The sequence below is a fragment of the Raphanus sativus genome, chromosome 9 (genome assembly GCF_000801105.2).
Source record: "Raphanus sativus cultivar WK10039 chromosome 9, ASM80110v3, whole genome shotgun sequence".
NCBI classification, from domain to species: domain Eukaryota; kingdom Viridiplantae; phylum Streptophyta; class Magnoliopsida; order Brassicales; family Brassicaceae; genus Raphanus; species Raphanus sativus.
In genome coordinates, this window is record NC_079519.1 from 19,499,136 (window position 1) to 19,519,215 (window position 20,080).

Sequence of the window (20,080 nt, forward strand, 5' to 3'; positions counted from 1 at the left end):
AGCGAGACTTCGGTTTTTTCTACTCCTAAGGTTAAATGGACGTCTCAATGACAAAAGACCTTGTTTAAACCCACGTAATGAGATGATGCTAATATTAACACCATACCTAAACTTCAACATTGGTAATTTTAAGTTTCAACGTTACATATGTACTCTTCGTTGTCAACAATATGTGTTCATTTAAAAAATGTTCAAATCCACCGTTTTTGCCGATAGAAAACGATTAAACAACAAACATTTTGATTTTTAGTCAGAAAAGCAATCATTTCTCAAAATTAATAGAGTTTGTTTCATTGTTGTTTTCCTTTTCTTGATCTATTTGTATACTTTGATATGATTCATAACAAAGTTTGGCAGAAAAAACAAGCTAAAAATTATTACTACCCAATTTTTTTTGTTTGTTTCTTGAGGATCAGTTTAGGATAATTGTTTTTTTTTTGACGAACTTTTAGGATAATTGTTTAATTTGGAGAATCACTGAATTTTTTAGAAAATTTAATGTTATAGATAACATTATAAAGCAATTTATAACATAATCTTATGGGAATGGCCACTTTTTTTCTTCTAATTCCGTCAATCACTTTAAGGGATGAATTCATGTATATAATAAGTCATTTATCATTTTTTTTTATAAAGAGTCATTTATCATTATTCCACCATAAAATATATAAATGCCACGAATTGAAGTTTATGCTCATATACATCTATACAGATACAAGTATCATAAATGTGTGTTATAATTCAACTACCTTCCAAAGTTAGTTTACAAACCGATAATTACTGACTTACTCACATTTTTATTGTACACGGTGCATGCATTTATTCACACATGACACATGTATAATGTATGGTATTAATATATGTCACACCATAACATTGGTATTTTTATTTTATTTTTTTTTTGATTGATTTTTTTTTGATAAAAGATTTTCTATTAACATTGGTATTCTTGGTCTCTCGCACCCTTCTCTTCGCATCTCATTATATATAAACACCACCATCGACTATCCTTCTTCTCTGACTATTAACTGAAATGGTTCTCAAATCACTTGATTAGACTCGTCTTCGTTTTCTCCTCCTTCTTCTTGACCACCATCATCGTTATCGTAAGTTACAATCAAAACTATGGTGTCTGAACAGTATATTCGGAAGAGTGTGGGTATAATAGGTATTTTTTTCGATTATTCACATTTACGAACCTCTTTTTCCTTTCAGATTTTTCATAAACCTACCATTTGCGTCTAATATGTTGATTTTTTTCAATTCATATGATCAAATTTGCAGGAAATGTCATCGCATTATGTTTGTTTCTATCACCAACGTAAGGTTTCTTTATACTATTTTGAATAAAATTTCTGAAACAAAGAACGTTCATGAATCAATTATTTATATTTTTTTTCTTAAAGAAAATAAATATTTCATAAATTCAAGGTATGATTTCTCTTGAAAGATCTGAGTTGCGTTCACCACTTTTTAAGTTTTACTTCTTGTAACCAGAGTAATAAAGTTGATGCTTTTCTCGCAATAAAAATGTTTTTGCCAATATTTTATAAAAACAAAGAAAGTTTAACATATATATACTAGTAGATTTTATTCCAAAGAGATAAAGGTATTCTAGTTAGTAAACTAGGTAATATCATAAAATAAGAAAAACAATTCCTAGAAAAATAGATAAATAATAATAAGTGATATTAAAATGATTAATTTAAACTTAATGTTCCATTTACAATATTTTTTTTTTGCAAACTCCATTTACAATATTCAGGCCAACATTTAGAAGGATCATGAAAAATAAGTCAGTGGAGGAATACTCACCAATACCGTATTTAGCGACTCTAGTAAACTGTCTCGTTTGGGTTCTCTATGGACTCCCTATGGTGCATCCTGACAGCACACTGGTCGTTACAATCAACGGTGCAGGCATCCTAATCGAAGTTGTGTTCATTACCATCTTTTTCGTTTTTAGTGGCCGCCCAAAACAGAGATTGGTAATAGCCGCTGTTTTAGCGGGTGAAACGCTGTTCGTGGCTATTCTCGTAGTCTTGGTCTTCACTTTACAACACACTACCGCAGAACGTACGACGAGCGTTGGAATCATATGTTGCGTGTTCAACGTGATGATGTATGCTTCTCCATTGTCTGTTATGGTATGCTTTTGTTAATAATTATTATTTATCAGAATTATATTTCCTTGCTAATTATTATTTTTCTTTCATTTTGGGGTTTCAATATTTAATGATGCACTTAAGACTTTTGGCTTCCTTTACAAACTTGCAACTAATTTTTTTTTTTTTGCAAAATAATTACCTCGGAAAAAATATGAAGAAAATGGTAATAAGAACGAAAAGCGTGGAGTTCATGCCGTTTTGGCTGTCGTTAGCTGCGTTTCTAAACGCGAGTGTTTGGACAGTTTATGCACTCATACCTTTTGATCCATTCATAGCTGTGAGTTTTCTTTCTTTTTCATCAAAGTTTCATGATTTACCTATAAAACTAGATTTGATCATATTTTATTTAAAAAGAAGATACTGAACCCAAATAACGAATATGATAAAGTACAATAAATGAGAATTATATACATCGTTCGTAGGAGATAAAAGTTATTAATTTGATTTTAAACATTATTTTGTTCAGATACCAAATGGAATTGGATGTGTGTTTGGACTGGCCCAATTAATATTGTACGCTGCATACTACAAATCCACTAAAAGAATGATGGCGGAAAGACAACAGATGATAGGTTTATCCAGTGCGGTCGTTCGTATTGGACCTGAGAAAGTTGCGCAACAATCGGCTTAGCGGGGGTTTGGTTTTGATCTACTCGAACTATTCACCGTCCGATCATCATGCTTTTATTTTCAGTCTTCGTTTAAGTAATTTGCGATGTCCGTTATTTGAGGAGCAATGTGTTCTTTTGAAAACTATGTGGTTTGTAATGTTCCAACTTAAAGATTATGCGGACTAAAATAAAAATTTTAAAAGTGTCTTAGCCTGGGCGGGGGTATTGAGAAGCAATTTATATCTATCATATACTATTTGTTATTGTTTATTAATCAATTTTTTTTTGAACATCGGATTTGTATTAGATTAAAGCTCATACGAGCAAAGATTAATTACATGATGTAACGAACTACCAGTAAGATAGCTCAATCCCCTAATCTATATTTGAGAAGTGATTTACCACATGTATTCTCTACAATCGCTTTCACAAAAAATTGTGACGTGGCTATTAAGATTGATGACATGTCATATGGTTAAATATGACATGGACAATTACATTTAAAGCTGATATATATTTTTAGAAATCTTTTTAGAATATGACAATAACTCATATATTACATTTAATATTAATTTATATTTTTGGTAAACTTTGTAGAAAATGGTAATAACTCATAAATCATCACTAAAATAAATATATTCAAATATTACATTTTGAATTTCGAAATATTATATAATTATACTTTTATAATTATAAAATTGTTATTATCTAAAATTTTCTAAATTTTCTCAATTTAAAAAAAAAATCTTATTATTTAGTTTTAATTTTTGATAACTATACAATTTTATATGATTTTTAGTAATTTAATAAATTTAACTAGATGAAATAAATAATTTTTTAATCTAAGATTTTAACTTTATATATATACATATATATTCTTAAATATAATTAAAAATAAAAATATTTACTCTTAATTTTATGTTTAATTAATGATAGTTATATTAATTATTGGTCAAACTAATAAAATATATAATATTAATAAATTACATTTTAAAATATAAAATTTAACTTTTAAAAAATTCATCACTACACATGGTGCAGGAAAACACCTAGATTAATAATTATGACATGACTACTAAAATTGATGACATGTCTTATAGATTAATATGACATAAACAATTATATTTAATGTTAATTTATATTTTGGTAAACTTTTTAAAATATGGTAATAACTCATATATTACATTTATTATCGATTTATATTTTTGGACTTTTTAAAAATATGGTAATAACTCATAAATCATCATTAAAATAAATATATTCAATTATAGCATTTAAAATTTCGAAATATAATTTAAATTAAAAATATTTCAAAAATATATACATATTTTTAGAAAATTATAAAAATTAAAATCATAAAATCAAATTATATCGTGAAATCATTAGTTTCTTATATATATATATATATATATATATATATATATATATATATCTGCAGATTTTATGAATATTGTTTAATTTAATTTTTGACAATTATGCAATTTTACATATTTATTTAATATATTTAACTAAAATAAATAGATATAAAAATCTACCTAATATTCTAATTTTAAATATATACATGCACTTTCTTAAATATAATTCAAAATAAACAAAATTGTTTTTATCTTAATTTTAATGTTCAGTTAAATCAAATTTATATTAAAATATTGATAAAAAAAAAGAAATTTATAATATTAATAAAAAATTAAATATAATTTATGTTTATCTATTAAAAGATATTTTTAAAAACAATTACTGCACATAGTGCAGGAAAACACCTAGTAGTATTTTAAATTCGCATTAGTTATGTACCTCTCGGTCTATGTAAATAAGTGAATTTCTATTTTAAATATTCTTTTTAAATTCTAAACTTTATCCTCTAAAACTACATTTCTCAAATCTAAATCCCTTTCTCAACAAAAAAAGATAATCTAAATCCTGATTCTTAATTTGATCCAAAAAATAATCTAAACTAGTTAACCATAGAAATAAAATATTTATGTACTTATTAAATAAAATATGATAAAAAGAAAAGTTGAATGTCGTCATCTTGAAATTTTAATGTTAATTTAATGGGGATATTTGAGTTTTTTAATTTTAATTCAGTAGAAAGCAGTCCGCTCAAATTTTGAAAAGAAGAGAGAGTTACGAGTCGATCAAATTGGGATTCTCTCTTCTCGGAGGAGCTAAGAAGAAGGGAAGAGAGAGAGAGAGAAAATGGGGGATAAGAAGAGATGGATAGCGATGTATACGAAGCACCTCACACAGAAGAGAAAGGTCTTTCACGATGGCTTCCTCGATCTCCACCTCACCAGAAAAAAGGTTTCTCTTCCGATTTTTGGGGCTTACTTTACTCGAATCGAATAGAATCAGATCTTCATCCACTTCATGCAGGTGTTGCTTTACGATGAGGCAGATAATCTACTGGAAAGCAGGATGTTAAAATCGAACGAAGTTGTGAGCTCTGGTGAACGGCTCACGTTTCAAGCTTATCTTGTCGATGTTTGCGAACCAAAGGACGAATCTGAGCCTGCTTCTTCATCTGATCCAAAGCCTCAACCAAGTGTTCAACACCGCAAACCGTTTGCAGTCCTCAAGCCTAATTTCAAGAAATCTTCTCCTTCTTCTGGTATTTTATTCATATCACTAAATCCTCAAGAGTTTATTTTTCTCAGGACATTACCAAGACTGACTTATTTTCCTTTTTTTTCTTTCTGTCTGTCTGGCACAAGAGAAAAAAACTAATAATTTTGCTTCTTCAAAGAACCTCAGCCCATCTCACAAAATGATTAGAGGTTTAGTTTATATCCCTGGAGTGAACTATATTACTCCCTCTTGAGTGTTAGCAAGGCTATTAATGTTTTCCTTGTACATTTTGCAGCATTCAAAAAGAGAGAACTCCACAAGTTTCCCGATTCTGTTAAACCAACATTTGAAGGTTTGATCCTTTCTTTGAAACCTTCTTGTGTTTTCGAGAAGGTGATGTTTAACCTGTGGCATTGCTCTTGTTATTAAATCATCATCCCTATCTATCTCTCCTCAACTCAATGTATTTATAACCTCCACAAGGATGGAGGTTAACATAGTTCATGTTAGGGACAGGATACTCTTTTTTTCATGTGTTTTAGGCTCTATTTAAATAATGAAAACTCAACAGTCAGAAAGAAACGGAGCATGTACATGTATAATGAAAACTCAACAGTCAAAACTAACAGCAAGTATGCAGGCACTCCACCTCTTGGCTTAGCTAATAATGGAAGCAGTGATAACCCTCTGATCAACTCTCCTTGTGATGGTAATAATATGGGAAATCTACCCACTTCATACTTCCATAATTGTGGTTATTTGAAGCGTTAATCATTACAAAAACATGAGAGATGTTGCAAACTCATCTGGTAAAATGGTGCAGGAAAGTCTGGTGCTGATTTAAGCCGCCGAGAGATTGACGAGTTTAGCAAGGACGTTCCTCCACGTAGGCCTTTACGTGATGGTAAGTCAAATGTTCATTTTTTAATTGTTTCAGTTTTTTTGTCCAAAGTGGTTTCTTTGTAATAACAATACAGATGAAACCTCATTGCAGTAAATCAAATACTCTCCATGCTTCGGAGACCGAATGCTACAGCCACATGTTCTGACATTAACCCGACGACGCCAATGTCCTCAACAAAAGTACCTCCAGAATCTGATACCAGCCAAAAAATCATAGTGGAGCCTATATCACCGAGAGGTAATTCCCCAATTTAAATGCTTTTAAGACTTGAATTAAAAAAAATACTGAAATGGGAGTGTCTTATCTGAATTGCAGCAGCATCTAGAGATTCACTTCCCCAGCAGTTCATGGTGCGTGAAACCTCTTCACTGGCCAAGACAAGTGCACGCACAATGACTCATCTGAACTCGGCCTCTCCTCCGAGTTTTGACCTTGGAATATGAAACCCCCACTCTCTCATTTTACGCAAGTTCCTCCCTGAACTGTATAACTTTTTCTTTTATGAAATGAACTATACGGGAACAAAGATATGTAGTTTTATGTCCGACTGAAAAAAACTGACGAGCCAGATCCAAAGTTTAACAACTCAGTCTGATCATTACTTGTATCTCGTTTTCGTCCCAGGAAGAAAAAAATAATACACATAATAAATAGCGTGAGAACATCACTTTCATCTGACTTCTTGACCTCATAAATCTCCTACTTTCTTTTGTCAACATTTCATAAAACAACAACAGTACGTTATTTTGAAGCTAAATATAGAATAATAAAACGCATACCCAAGGAGCGAGTCTTAATCATTTCCTAGGATTACGGTCAACCTTAATAACCAACAAATATCGTCTACAAATTCCAAATTTTCAACCACACAAAAACACACTTCACAGAGCGATCTTTAGAAGAAATTTCTTGAGAGATATACGTTACTTCCATATAGATATATAAAAAGTAAAGGGAAATGGCGGGACCGGAACAAGCAGCAAGGCAGTCAAGTGAAGTATTGGGCCAGCGGCGAGCATTAGGGATGTGTCCGGTGAGAGCAGCAGCGGTTGGATTTGTGATTGTTGGTGGACTTGGCTACATGGTCTTGTACAGCAAAAAGAAGCCAGAAGCTTCAGCAGGTGATGTCGCTAAAGTTATATCCGGTGTCTCTGGTACTACTGAGAGTACTCGTCCTCGTAACTGACATTTTCTCAAATTTAAGCAAAAAAAAAAAAAAACTGACATTTTTGCTATATTTGTTTGATTGAAGTATATAGTGAATCTTTAAATATTTTAAAAATTTCAGTATTTGAATTTGTTATTCATTTATTCTTGACATCAATCCTTTTTTTTTTTTTTTGTAAACTGCATATTGACATCACTCCTTCCAAAGTCAGTTATTTGCTCTTATTTTTTTGGGAATGTGAAATCATATGTATGGCATGATATTATGCTCGAGTCATTCAATTATAACTTGAAAATAAAAAACAAATATTGTTTTTTTTTAACGCTGATTTATTATGATATTACAATTATTAGAAACATTACATAAACACGATAATAATGAATAAAAATATGAATGGTAGAAACATATATATCACATACATATACAACAAAAACATATATATTACAGGCACACACATATATATATATATATATATATATATATATATTAGGTCATTTTTGGCAAATTTTCCATATATATATCGAGTCAAGGATTTATATTTACAAATATTGAAACTTGTGATATCAATTTAATTATTTTCCAATATACATATAATATAGTGCTCGAAATTAATGGAAACTAATGAATTTGCATTCAGACGAATAAGAACACATTTTTATTGGTGAATATAGCCATGGTAGAACTTCTTAACTCTTTACTTGAAAATGGAAGCATCTATGCTAATTATTTCAAATATTATTTGAAGGGAATGATTGTCGAGAAATTTACTTCCAGAGACACATTCTCAGTTATCAATTACGTTATCAGTCACTTTGTGACTTTGACACACTTTTCTTGTGTGATAGACCTAAACTGCCCTTAACCAAACCTAAATATTACACTAACTAGAGTCCATTAACTATTATCTAACCTAAACATTTCTTTTTCATTATTTATATATTCAACATCGATATCAACACCTCTTCATCTTTTACTTTCACGAATCGCTTGTCTTTTTCTCAGTTTCAATAATTCAATCTCTATTTTTGCCATTTTTTAATTTGTTATTATAGCTTTATGAATGAATAATAAAATCGGAACTTGATTGAGGTAGCGGCGGCAGCGGTGGTGGTGACTGTGGGAGTAACGGTGGTGACTATGGGAGTAACGGTGGTGGCTCTGAACAAGATGATGATAGTTATGAACGGCAGCACTCAGTCCAATGGAAGCGGTGGTTGACACCGTGGTGGATATCATAGTAGAGGCGGTGGTGGTGGTGGTGGTGGAAAGTGATAATAAAGGTGGGAGAGATCGTGGAGACAGTGGTGGATACCATACTGGAGGCGGTAGTGGTTATGGAAGTGGCTGCAGTGGATACGAAGGTGATAATGGAGGTGGAGGTGTTGGTAATTATGGAGGTGACGGTGGCCTTTTGACCAATGTGTGTGTGGATATTGTTGATGTAGTCAGAAGAGTTGTGGATAATGAAGGTGGAGGAGATAGTGGAGGCGGTGGCGTGTATGAAGGTGACGATGGTTCTCTTGGTCAATGTGTGTGTGGATGTTGTTTATGTGGTCAGAAGAGTTGTAGATCGGGATCTCGTGGTCAGAGTTGTATTGATGTGATATGGGCTCTCGATGGTGGATATGAAAGTGGTAATATCGATGGATGAGATAGTGGAGATGGTGATTAAAACGAAAGGGTAATTAAAATGAAGGTGTAATGAAGGTGGAGGAGATCGTGGAGGCGGTGGTGTTTATGAAGGTGACGGTGGCTCTCTTGTCAATGTGTGTGTGAATATTGTTTATGTGGTCGGAAGAGTTGTGGATAGGGATCTCGTGGTCAGAGTTGTATTGATGTAATCAGAAGAGTTGTGGATGGGCTCTCGATGGTGGATATGAAAGTGGTAATAGAGGTGGTGGAGATAGTGGAGGTGGTGATTAAAACAGAAATGGTAATTAAAACTAAGGTGGAACGGTGATGGAGGAGATAGTGGAGGAGGTGGTGATATTACACCCTAAAATATTCGCTTTATTGTAGCTTGTTAGATCGTATGCCTTTACACAAAAATTCGTCTACGAAATCTCTTGTAAAATTAAAAACCTTGTCCACGAGAATTCGTTCATGAAATCTCATCCACATATCTCACATCTACAACTACACCATCCATAAATATTCATTCACAATTACACCATCCATATATATCAATATATGTATATATATATATTATAAATTTTACAAGAAATATATGCATTATGGATATCAAAATGTACAAGAGAAAAAATCATAATTTGTTTTACACATAAATATAAAATTTTATACATTATAATTTGCAATAGAGAGCGGTAAAAATTTTCACCTACTTTCTCAAGCTACTTAAATATTTATTTCTCGATATATGTACTTATCCACTTTACATTAATTATAACTGAAACGTTTCATAGTTACAAATGAAGTAAACACCACTTACAAAGCAAAATGTCTCTTTACCTAAGGCAAGGGCATCTCTGTCAAAAAAGGACACCTGTCTCAACAATGTGTCCCAAATCCATATTGTGTCTCTCACCGAGAAAGAAATACACAATGTGTCTGTTTTTGTAAGTGTCTCATGATTGTCATGTTCTTAAGATGGAGATAAAACATTAAAAGTCCTACCAGAGTGGTCTACCTTCTTCATTGTTTAGAGAGAATATTACTCTCAGAAACACAATCTGAATTGTGAATTACACTAAAAGACACAATTTTAGTTGACACATTTTATTCTTGTAATTTTACCAAGATAACCTCTAACTAATGAGGTTGTCGATTTCGTTAGGCTTTAAAACTAAACAAAACATATCTACTATTTTATTTTTTATTTATTAAACCAAATAATCTATTTCTCTCCTCTGTAACACAGATCTGATTTCTCTCATCTATAAAACAAAATAGATCTGATTTATTTTTCTCCTCTATAACACTTTCTCTGTCATGGTGACTTTGGTGAAGTTCTCCAGCTTGCTCGATCTGAGACTGCTCCGCCGGATTAGTCTCTCCAGCTCATCATCCTCAACCATTGGTGAGTCACACCATGAATCTAGAAACTCCAATCCATTCTCAATCGTGATTCTCTATTCCTAATTTCAGAGATATATCTAACTGACTCATATATGAAAAGTAAATTTCTTGTCTGATTTTTTTTTTTTAGTTTCAAGATCTGATTTCAAAATGAAGATGTTAGAAGTTGTGGTGGAGAAGCGGTGGATACCTCAATGGATGTGGTGGTGGAAGACGTGAGGGTAAAAACAGTGGTGGAGATGGTGATGGATGACGTGGTGGATGCCGTGATGGTGGATCCTATGATGGTAGATGTGGATACAAATGTGGAAGACGTGAGGAGGAAGAGGTGATGGTGGATGCCGTGATAGTGGATGCTATGGTAGTCAATGTGGATACAGAGGTGGAAGATGTGAGAATGATGAGGTGGTGGTAGATGCTTTGGTTGTGGATGCTGTGGCGGTGGATGTAAACATGGAGATGGAAGCCGTGAAGAAGAGAAAGTGGCCGTAGATATCGTGTTGGTGGATACTGTGGTGGTGGATAGAGATACAAAGGTAGACGACGTAAGGAGGAGGAAGTGGTGGTGTATACAGTGTTGGTAGATGTTGTGGTGGTGAATGTAGATACAGAGGTAGAAGACGTGAGGAGGAGAAGGTGGTGGTGGTGGGCTTTACAGACAATCTCCAACATGTAAGGTTTATTTTTGATTTCAAAAACACCTACACTCTTCTCATCTCACCAACTACGACTTCTGCCACTCTCTCATCGATATTCCACTGATCTCCATCTTTAGATACGCCGTTATACTCTATGAGTAAAAGATTCAAACTTTTCAAAACCCCATGCTTATGTATTAAATACTCTGTTAGTAAAGTTCAAGACTTTTTGGAGCACATAGATGGAAAAGACTCGGGTTTTGTTAAATCTTTGTCGAACATGCTTTGTGACGGACCCAAATTATCGAGAGGTCCGTATCTGACAATAACAATGATTTGCTCTGTTTCGTCTCTGATCTACGTTTCGTTAAAAGCTGGGTTTGTTTTCGGCGAGCCGATGAACGGAGATGGCGGAGGTAATAACCCATAAAATTATGTAACTTTTTCGTGTACACAGAAGTTGTGTCCACAGAAATCTTGTCCACTGAATTATGTCTACAAAAACTCAATCACTGTACTAAATGACGAATCAGGTCCACAATTAATTGATTCACATATTCTTTTCTTTTTTATTCAATTCGAAACCAGCTATTTAAATACCTTAATCAAGTATATGAGAAGTTAATAGAGTTGTTTACCATCTAAGACACATTTTGAGTTTTTCTAACACGTAGAGACACAATGAGCTTTTGGGACACTTTCTTTGGACACGTGTCCTTTTTTAGACTCTTATGCCCTTTGGTCCATTTAGTTGTGGACGGATGACTCGTGGATGTGATTCTTACTCTATCATAATACTTCTTTAAACTCATTCATCTTTTTCATAAAAAAAAATGTTAAACTTTTTTTTTTCTTGACAAGTTCCATGGATGATACAGTGTGGATGAGGTTTGTGAACGAATTTTCATCAACAAAATTTCCAATCCTACAATATCAGATTTGTGGATATCAGATTTGTGGACAATAAAATTAGTGGACATGAGATTGCTGGCAGTAAAAGCGTAAACAAGACATGCTTTATTGAATATAGCATGAAAAAATATTTTGTTGTGACAATAAAAGATCAATACATGATGTCAAATTAAGATTACATAGTTCTGAGGTATCCACAAAATAGAGAGAGATGTTACTGTCTATCCACAAAAGAGAGAAAGAAAGAGATGTTACCAGAGAGAAAGAGATGTACTGACGACTATCCCTGAAATCTTGAGCTCGGATGTTGCCGACATTTTTGAGAGATGATGATTATGTTTTTGAAGATGTAATGGTGGTGCTCTGTTTCTGAGGTAGCTTGTAGTATAAATGTTTGACATTTTTCATGTATTTTCAAATAACTTCTTTGGTTGTTGAGTTCATTCTCTTTACTGAGGACGGAGCTGCGGTTGTGTTGACAGAACGGCGGTTACGGAGTTACGATGAAAAGAGCTAAGGTCGGAAGAGGGGGAAGAGGCACATAATCAGTGGATGATAAAGATTCAGTGGAGTCACGTGTGGTGGAGGAAGAATAGCTATAGTTAGAGCAAGAACAAAGTGTACAGGCCAGAGAAAAACAAGGGAGAAACTGGCTTTGGTAGAAGAGCTCTTTGGATCCTTATCTCTGTTTTGTATGATTTTTTCTACTTTGTGTCTAGACTTTTGCCAGATCTATAAGAAAGAGAGAGAGAGAGAGAGGTTCCACCGACATGAGGAAGAGGATGAGTGTGTTTTAGATTTAGATTGCTTTGAATATGAGTTATGAAATATGAATATTTCTGGGAAAATAAGAGAGTGAGATGAATTAGGGTTGATAAAGTGTGAATTGAGAAAGCGAGATAGAGTTGGGAGATATTTACGAGAGATGTTGGTATTATAAATTAATAGAGTTGTAGTTGACAAAAAAAAGAGTTGTGTTGGAGGTTATAATGGTCAAACAACACCAAAGAAGTGTGTCTCATGTGGAAATTGACTCCACACGTAATTGTGAAGTCATAAAGTGTCTCTAGAGATAAATTTCTCAAGTTAATAAACAATCTCATGTTATTGATCATTCTCTTGTCCACCATTGCTTTGTCCACATACCATGTCTACATATTCTCAGCCATTTGATCTTATGCATGTAAACATATCCAACACCTCAAAACAATTTACTTTTTATACCCCTATTTTTTCATTTTAACTTTTATCATTTACTGTAACTAAACACAAACTTAATTTTAACTTACTCATCTTACGATTGTCTCCTTAGAAGAGAGAGGAAAGAGACACACTTCTTCTTACACAAAAGAAGGGTCATTTCTGTCTAGAAAAAGACAGCTGTCAAGAGAAAGTGTGCCAAAAGACAATGTGTCTCTGAGAGTAAACAAAAGTCAGATTGTGTCCTTTTACGTAACTCTCTCTTGTTTGGATTGTGTATTGAAATAGAATTTCTATTTTCTGCCTCTCTTATTCGTCGCATATTAAATGCCAAGATAGATTCTAATCCATCTTTTAGAGTTACTAGAGTTGTTTTCCGTGTATAGTGAATAGCCGAGCGTTTTTTAAAATGTATTTTATAAATTTTCATTACGTAAACAAAAAATTATTTGTGCTACATTTAAGAAAAGGTGACTAATGAAACTTTCGGCTGACATTTGTTAGATTTGGTTTGTTATGGTTTCCAACTTAATACCGTTTAGTGAATTGGTCATAATCTCTACTATTATTATTTGCGAAGTGATTTTTCGCAACGGAGCTCTCACGTTAAAAGTTAGACTGGCTAAATACGATGATACCCTTAATGATTTTATATATAATTTATTATATAACTAAAAACGAAATATATGTTAATAATAATATATTTATATGTTATATTAGATTATACATTAATATTGTCAAAATTATAAATATAATTCTTATATATATATTGTGTTGTTATCTAAAAATAATATTTTTAAAAAATTTAAATTCAAAAACGAATTTTAAGTTAATTTTATGTTAATAATATTATATTTAGATGTTATATTAGATTATAAATTAATATTGTCAAAATTATAAATATAATTCTTATATATATTGTGTTGTTATCTGAAAGTAATATTTTAAAAAAATAAAGTTAAAAACGAATTTTAAGTTAATAGTATAGATTTAGATGTTATATTAGATTATAAATTAATATTGTCAAAAAAAAAGATAATTCTTACATATATTAAGTTGATATCTAATAATAATATTTTTTAATTTTAAATTTTAAGTTAATAATATTTTATTTATATGTTATATTATATTATAAATTAATATTGTCAAAAAGATAATTCTTATATATATTATGTTTTATAAAAGTTAAAATTAACATAAAAACAATTTAAAATTAGATATTATTCAATCAAAAAAATTTGTATACTCTCACGTTAAAAGTTAGACTGGCTAACTACGAAGATACCCTTAATGATTTTATATATAATCTATTATATAATTTAAAACGAAATTTATGTTAATAACATTATATTTATATGTTATATTAGATTAAAATTTAATATTGTCAAAATTATAAAGATAATTCTTATATATATTGTGTTGTTATCTGAAAATAATATTTTTAAAACATTTAAATTTCAAAAAACGAATTTTAAGTCTATTTTATGTTAATAATATTATATTTAGATGTTATATTAGATTATAAATTAATATTGTCAAAATTATAAATATAATTCTTATATATATTGTGTTGTTATCTGAAAGTAATATTTTTAAAAAACATTAAAGTTAAAAACGAATTTTAAGTTAATAGTATAGATTTATATGTTATATTAGATTATAAATTAATATTGTCAAAATAAAAGATAATTATTACATATATTAAGTTGTTATCTAATAATAAAATAAATTAATTTTAAAAATTTAAGTTAATAATATCATATTTATATGTTATATTAGATTATAAATTAATATTGTCAAAAAGATAATTAGTTTATATATTATGTTTTATAAAAGTTAAAAATTAACATATAAAACAATTTAAAATTTGATACTATTCAATCAAAAACATTTGTATAAGTTTCTTTTCTAAAATATTTCAAATATGTGAGTTTTTTTAAAATTCCAACACAATAATAAAAGTATATATTTTTATGAATTTTTTTATCATACATAAAAATGATGTTTAATTAAATTTTTGATAACATAAATAATAATTTATTATAATTTTAAATTAATAAATATTTAAAATAAAATTATGCCAGCATGTGCGGGCAAACCACCTAGTTTTTATATATTAGTTAATATCTCATTAAATTTCCGATGTGAATACATTGTCTCTAATACTTCTCTTCGAGACGATGACTTTTATCGGCAAGAAATCTCAGAATTTTAAGACGGTTATATTCAGTCGAGCGAGTTAATTATAACCTTTATACCCGGTCGGATAAGATTATACTAATTAGGGATTTAGTATATTTAAGATCTGGACTCTAATACCATATTAGATTCAGTTTGTTATGAATTTCAAACTTAAAACTAATTGGCGATTAATGCATTGGTCACTAAATTTATGATGTGGGATAAATCGTGTCTAATAACATTAGTTCTCAAAAATTATACATCAACCATAATTTTATTTATTATTAGATTACTCCTATAGTCAGCTACATTGTCACCTTAAAAAAACATTGTCACCTTTACTTTACTTTTTTGTATATCTCACAGTAGAAGGAAGACATGTAAAGCAAGCAGTGCAACAACTATGATACTATTGTAATATAAAAATGTGTATACGTTATACATCTGTAATTACAAAGACACTTAATGAAGTTGACATTAGATATCCTCAGACTCTCATAAAATACCATAAGCATTTGATATGATTTTTGTTTTAAAATCCTTAAGTGAAGAACTATAATTTTAAAGGTTTGGGTCAAGTGTACATTGGATACGCTTTTGGACTTGTATCAAATTTAATTACTGATAGAATTCCAAATATGATGGCATGGCTTTTACATAACTTTAAGAACCTCATTTATATAATCATAGGAATAGTTGGTGTAGTTTTTGATACAATACAATATTTAGAATTGGTTATACTTATACATTAACTGATCGTCTGTGTAATTCGTTTTTTACTCTTTTAAAAAATTGATTTGGCCCCATAAAGTTTTCATTTCATCTCATCTAATTACTTCCCAAGTTATGGCTTTTAAAAAATTTCATGTATATAACCATGCCCTATGCACCTCCCGTTGGGGGATTAGTCTGGGCCTCAGCCTGGGATACACCCAAGTTAAAAAAAAAAAAAAACCATGCCCTATAGATGGTTACACTAGTTAATGACACAATACAATAATTAACATGAATTTGCATACATTACCCCATAGTCTGTGTAGTTACAGAATATCTGTATTGCACTTTTTTTATATTGCACTTATTATTTATACTTATATGATATTTATTATATTCATTTATTTTGCATAATTTACTGTTCTCCCATTGATAGATTAGAGGAGCTGTTCTCTCCTTTCTGACATGCTTGTTCTGCTTCAGACGATGGGCTGTCAAAATTTCAAACCGTTACATATTAACATCTACTTTATATATTTTATTTTCTACAAGTAAAATATGTTGTGTAGCTATAGTTTAATAACTCATTTTTCATATTTCTTTTTGGGTAATATAAATTTCATAGTTTAGATGACAAGCAAATCGCATGGGACTGTTTTGTATGATACATATATAAAACACATCCAAAATATTATTAGTTAAGACACAAAACACTAGTAAATATATATCGACCAACAAAATGAATAACCAGGATAATAAACAAAAGAAGACTTACCACATAGAGAAAATGAATTTGGTGGATTTCCAATATAAATGGATGATATCTCCTGTTTTGAGACCTCTTGCATCTCTGATTTTGTTCCACCCACATGTGATACGGTAACCACCAGATGTGTGTTTATTGAGGTTTACCCAGTAGGATTTGTCATTGTCCAAAATTTCCACTTGAGCACCATTTCGGGGTATCGTATATCCCATGTTCTTTTCCATATTCTCGGTCAGATGTTTTGATAAATACAAACAACCGGCTTTGGACAGATCGCTGTTTGTTAACACTTTTTCTATCATCATATTGTGATCCATTTTACTAAACTTTTAACGCTTTACTTTTATAACTAAGAATGCTTACAGAAAATGAAATGTTTGAGGAGATAAGAGCTTAACACATATATTTATATATAGTTCTCGAGAAAATAATGTTCCTTGTCATAACTGTTTATGTTTACAATATTAATTTTATCTTAAAAAATAATTCTCTAATTTAAGTAACTTATATGGATGTATTTTCTAATCCACCATATTTTAGTTTTAAAACTCATAGGTTAAATTATTTATTCTAGTTATGCTACTGCAACAACCCTGATTTTTTAATCCTTACAAATAATACTCCCATTTATACATGCTAAACATATTACAATATCTCAGAAACATTAAAATATTTTGATATTATAAAATTTTATTCCAAACACACTGTAACTGCACTTATGGTACTAGATATTTTTATATCTATTTAGTTTTTACAGTTAATCCAATTATATTTTTCAACATTTATTCTTGAATTTAAATTAGTATTAACAATAACCAATCTAGTCATTATTTATTTTTCATTCTAATCATTCTAAATTGATGTTTAAGATTGTACCATATATATGTATATATGCAATAAATCATTCATGCATGTTGATATGTAGTATTCAAACAATATATATTATTTGGTGATCAGTGAAATTTAGGAGAAATATTATCGAATTATTAATTAACTTCTTAAATAATTTTTATTCAACATAACATTGATCCCATTTTAGTTTCCGGCAACACCATCATTCCAGTCTGATGAGTGTTAGTCTGATTCATTTGCAAAGAAGAACATGCATATAAAGTTATTACTATTATATTGTATAATTTGATACTTATATACTTAAATAATTAGTATATTATGTATCTTTATCGTGACTCATTAACTTCAGACACATCAGAGTTTTACAGTACTTGGTTGTATTCGTCGAAACATGTAATACTAACTAAACTTGAAGGTAAATCTAATAATGCGGGTTATACTTTTAATTTTCAAATAAATACAAACAAATATGAATACATATATATTCATAAAAAGACAGTTTTCCCGATTGTTGAGCAAGAACTCGTACTCAAACTGAACTGCAATGTCACCTACTGTTTTACATTCTATTATATGTTCATTGTGTATGACAAACATGTTATGAAAAAATAGTATATATATTATACAGAACAATAATTATGCCTACCATTTTAAATAAAGAAACTCATGAGTGCAAGATCTTTTTTTTGTCAGAAAGAACTGCACAACTTCCTTAAGAAAACAAACTTAACACCGAAAACAGTAATCATCAACAATGGGATTGCGGACCAAACCCAATCTATCCACCATAGCGACGTGAAGATGGACTTGTACAGCACCATCATTGGAGCAATTTCACTTCCCTTTCAACCATTGGCCGCTAGTGCTGCCACAAATCATGAGGTTTACACAAGCCTTATCTTCAGAATACCAACACGGGGACACATTAAACAACTAAAATATCAAGTCAAAAGTTGTGTCAAAAGCACCAAAACCATCAGTGAATACATGCGCCTCATCAAATCAACATCTGATGAACTTACGCTTCTTATCAAACCTATTGATGCAGAAGATTTAATTGAACAAATACAAGATGGCTTACCAGAGATGGCAGAGACAACTTGATCTCTTTCTATGAACTTACAGAGAAACTCCTCAACTCTGAAGCCATGATTGTGTGTGAACAACCAACGACACAATCATTCTTAGTCATTCCCAATCACAGCGAATGTTGTCACAAAAGGCAACAAAAATAACAATAGTGGTACTTGGAAACACTCCTTCAGGCCTCGCAAAACCAACACCAACAACAACAACAACAACAACACCAATCCCAACAATGGTAATCGATCTCGTCCATACTTCGGTCATTGTCAGACATGTGGTACCCAAGGTCACAGTGTTTAACATTGTCCATCTTTAAAAGGTTGTTTTAGCTGATATGGTATCACACAAAAACACTAACTCTCAGTGGCTTCAGTGGCACACTTTGCCTTGGTGAACTTTTCAACACCTCGATGCTTGGCTTATGGACAGTGAGGCTTCTCATCATACTACATTAGACATGAACCACTTGGCATCTCATATGCAATACTCCGGACCAAATGGCATTGTGATTCGTAATGACACCATCTTGCTAATCACCCACACTAGTTAATGAAAATGTGTATATGAAACGCGTATGAATGGCATGTTGCTCAGTTATGTGCGCCTCTTACATTATCTGCGACAGCCTCTTCTCCCGTAGATTGGCACCACCGTCTAGGCCACTCGGCTTTTCATATCTGACAAAAGGTTTCTTCTAGTTTTTCTCTTGGTTTTTCTTGTCGCGATTTTAATTCTTTTCATTGCAATGCTTTTCATTGCAATGCTCGCTCTATCAATAAAAGTGAATGATAATTTCATGTCTTAGAGATAAATTCTATACTTTAGATGATGATGACTTATGTATATATTCTCTCGTATGATGTATCCATGTAAACTTTACATAGAGTACATATTGTGAATTAATAATACTTCTGCATTGTATATTATATCCACTATCCATAGGACCGTCAAGTAGAGTGTTGTTGACCTGCTTGTCATCGTCTTCAGAAAAAAAGAAGAAAAAATAGCAAGCTGAGAGTCTTAAGTTTAGTATGAATTTTGGGGACAAATCTAGAATTGGATGTCACTCTATTATGCAGTTGAAAAGTTTCCTTACATAAGGCAATATCTTAAACGGAGCCAGCTTGATGACAATCTGATTGGTATAGAAGCGCATTGTTAATCTACTCCTCATTGGTAATCAATTTGTATAAGTAATCCCAACCATTTACTAGATTCAATAGCACCAAATACTAATGTGCGGAGAGCTCTGTACAAACAATCCAAAGTGATTTTG

General features: G+C 31.1%; 4 protein-coding genes across 5 annotated transcripts; 3 read left to right on the forward strand and 1 right to left on the reverse strand.

The window, feature by feature from the left end:
• Positions 1 to 973: 973 nt before the first annotated feature.
• LOC108835793 (bidirectional sugar transporter SWEET7) lies at positions 974 to 3,021 on the forward strand. The gene is made up of 5 exons (XM_018609014.2): positions 974 to 1,168; positions 1,285 to 1,321; positions 1,766 to 2,147; positions 2,326 to 2,445; positions 2,635 to 3,021. Exons 1-5 carry the CDS (start codon positions 1,126 to 1,128, stop codon positions 2,797 to 2,799), a joined length of 747 nt encoding a protein of 248 aa, XP_018464516.1. The 5' UTR covers positions 974 to 1,125; the 3' UTR covers positions 2,800 to 3,021.
• Positions 3,022 to 4,877: 1,856 nt separating this feature from the next.
• On the forward strand, positions 4,878 to 6,840 carry LOC108835792 (uncharacterized). Of its 2 annotated transcripts, none has more exons than XM_018609011.2 (8): positions 4,878 to 5,083; positions 5,156 to 5,390; positions 5,494 to 5,556; positions 5,643 to 5,699; positions 5,988 to 6,056; positions 6,171 to 6,251; positions 6,342 to 6,488; positions 6,567 to 6,840. In XM_018609011.2, exons 1-8 carry the CDS (start codon positions 4,979 to 4,981, stop codon positions 6,692 to 6,694), a joined length of 885 nt encoding a protein of 294 aa, XP_018464513.2. In that variant the 5' UTR covers positions 4,878 to 4,978; the 3' UTR covers positions 6,695 to 6,840. The 2 variants fall into 2 exon arrangements, with proteins under 2 accessions (XP_018464513.2, XP_018464514.2); XM_018609012.2 differs by having other exon boundaries at positions 6,570 to 6,840.
• Positions 6,841 to 8,620: 1,780 nt separating this feature from the next.
• Positions 8,621 to 9,070, forward strand: LOC130500141 (cold shock domain-containing protein 4-like). Its single transcript, XM_056994868.1, has one exon. The coding sequence runs from the start codon at positions 8,621 to 8,623 to the stop codon at positions 9,068 to 9,070; it is 450 nt and encodes a 149-aa protein (XP_056850848.1).
• A 7,445-nt stretch (positions 9,071 to 16,515) lies between these two features.
• On the reverse strand, positions 16,516 to 17,183 carry LOC108837563 (B3 domain-containing protein At1g08985). The gene is made up of 2 exons (XM_018610597.1): positions 16,876 to 17,183; positions 16,516 to 16,591 (listed from the first exon to the last, which is right to left on the reverse strand). The coding sequence occupies exons 1-2, from the start codon at positions 17,181 to 17,183 to the stop codon at positions 16,516 to 16,518; spliced, it is 384 nt and encodes a 127-aa protein (XP_018466099.1).
• Between the last annotated feature and the right edge of the window lie 2,897 nt (positions 17,184 to 20,080).

Excerpts from the sequence above, each read along its gene's own strand:
- LOC130500141 (XM_056994868.1), top strand. The coding sequence starts at position 8,621 with ATGGAAGCGGTGGTTGACACCGTGGTGGATATCATAGTAGAGGCGGTG.
- LOC108835793 (XM_018609014.2), top strand. The coding sequence starts at position 1,126 with ATGGTGTCTGAACAGTATATTCGGAAGAGTGTGGGTATAATAG. Across the intron at positions 1,169-1,284 it reads GAAGAGTGTGGGTATAATAG|GAAATGTCATCGCATTATGT; the intron begins GTATTTTTTTCG and ends TCAAATTTGCAG. Across the intron at positions 2,148-2,325 it reads CTTCTCCATTGTCTGTTATG|AAAATGGTAATAAGAACGAA; the intron begins GTATGCTTTTGT and ends AAAAATATGAAG.
- LOC108837563 (XM_018610597.1), bottom strand. The coding sequence starts at position 17,183 with ATGGATCACAATATGATGATAGAAAAAGTGTTAACAAACAGCGATCTG. Across the intron at positions 16,592-16,875 it reads AAATTCATTTTCTCTATGTG|CCCATCGTCTGAAGCAGAAC; the intron begins GTAAGTCTTCTT and ends AAATTTTGACAG.
- LOC108835792 (XM_018609011.2), top strand. The coding sequence starts at position 4,979 with ATGGGGGATAAGAAGAGATGGATAGCGATGTATACGAAGCACCTCACA. Across the intron at positions 5,700-5,987 it reads TGTTAAACCAACATTTGAAG|GCACTCCACCTCTTGGCTTA; the intron begins GTTTGATCCTTT and ends GCAAGTATGCAG. Across the intron at positions 6,057-6,170 it reads GATCAACTCTCCTTGTGATG|GAAAGTCTGGTGCTGATTTA; the intron begins GTAATAATATGG and ends AAAATGGTGCAG.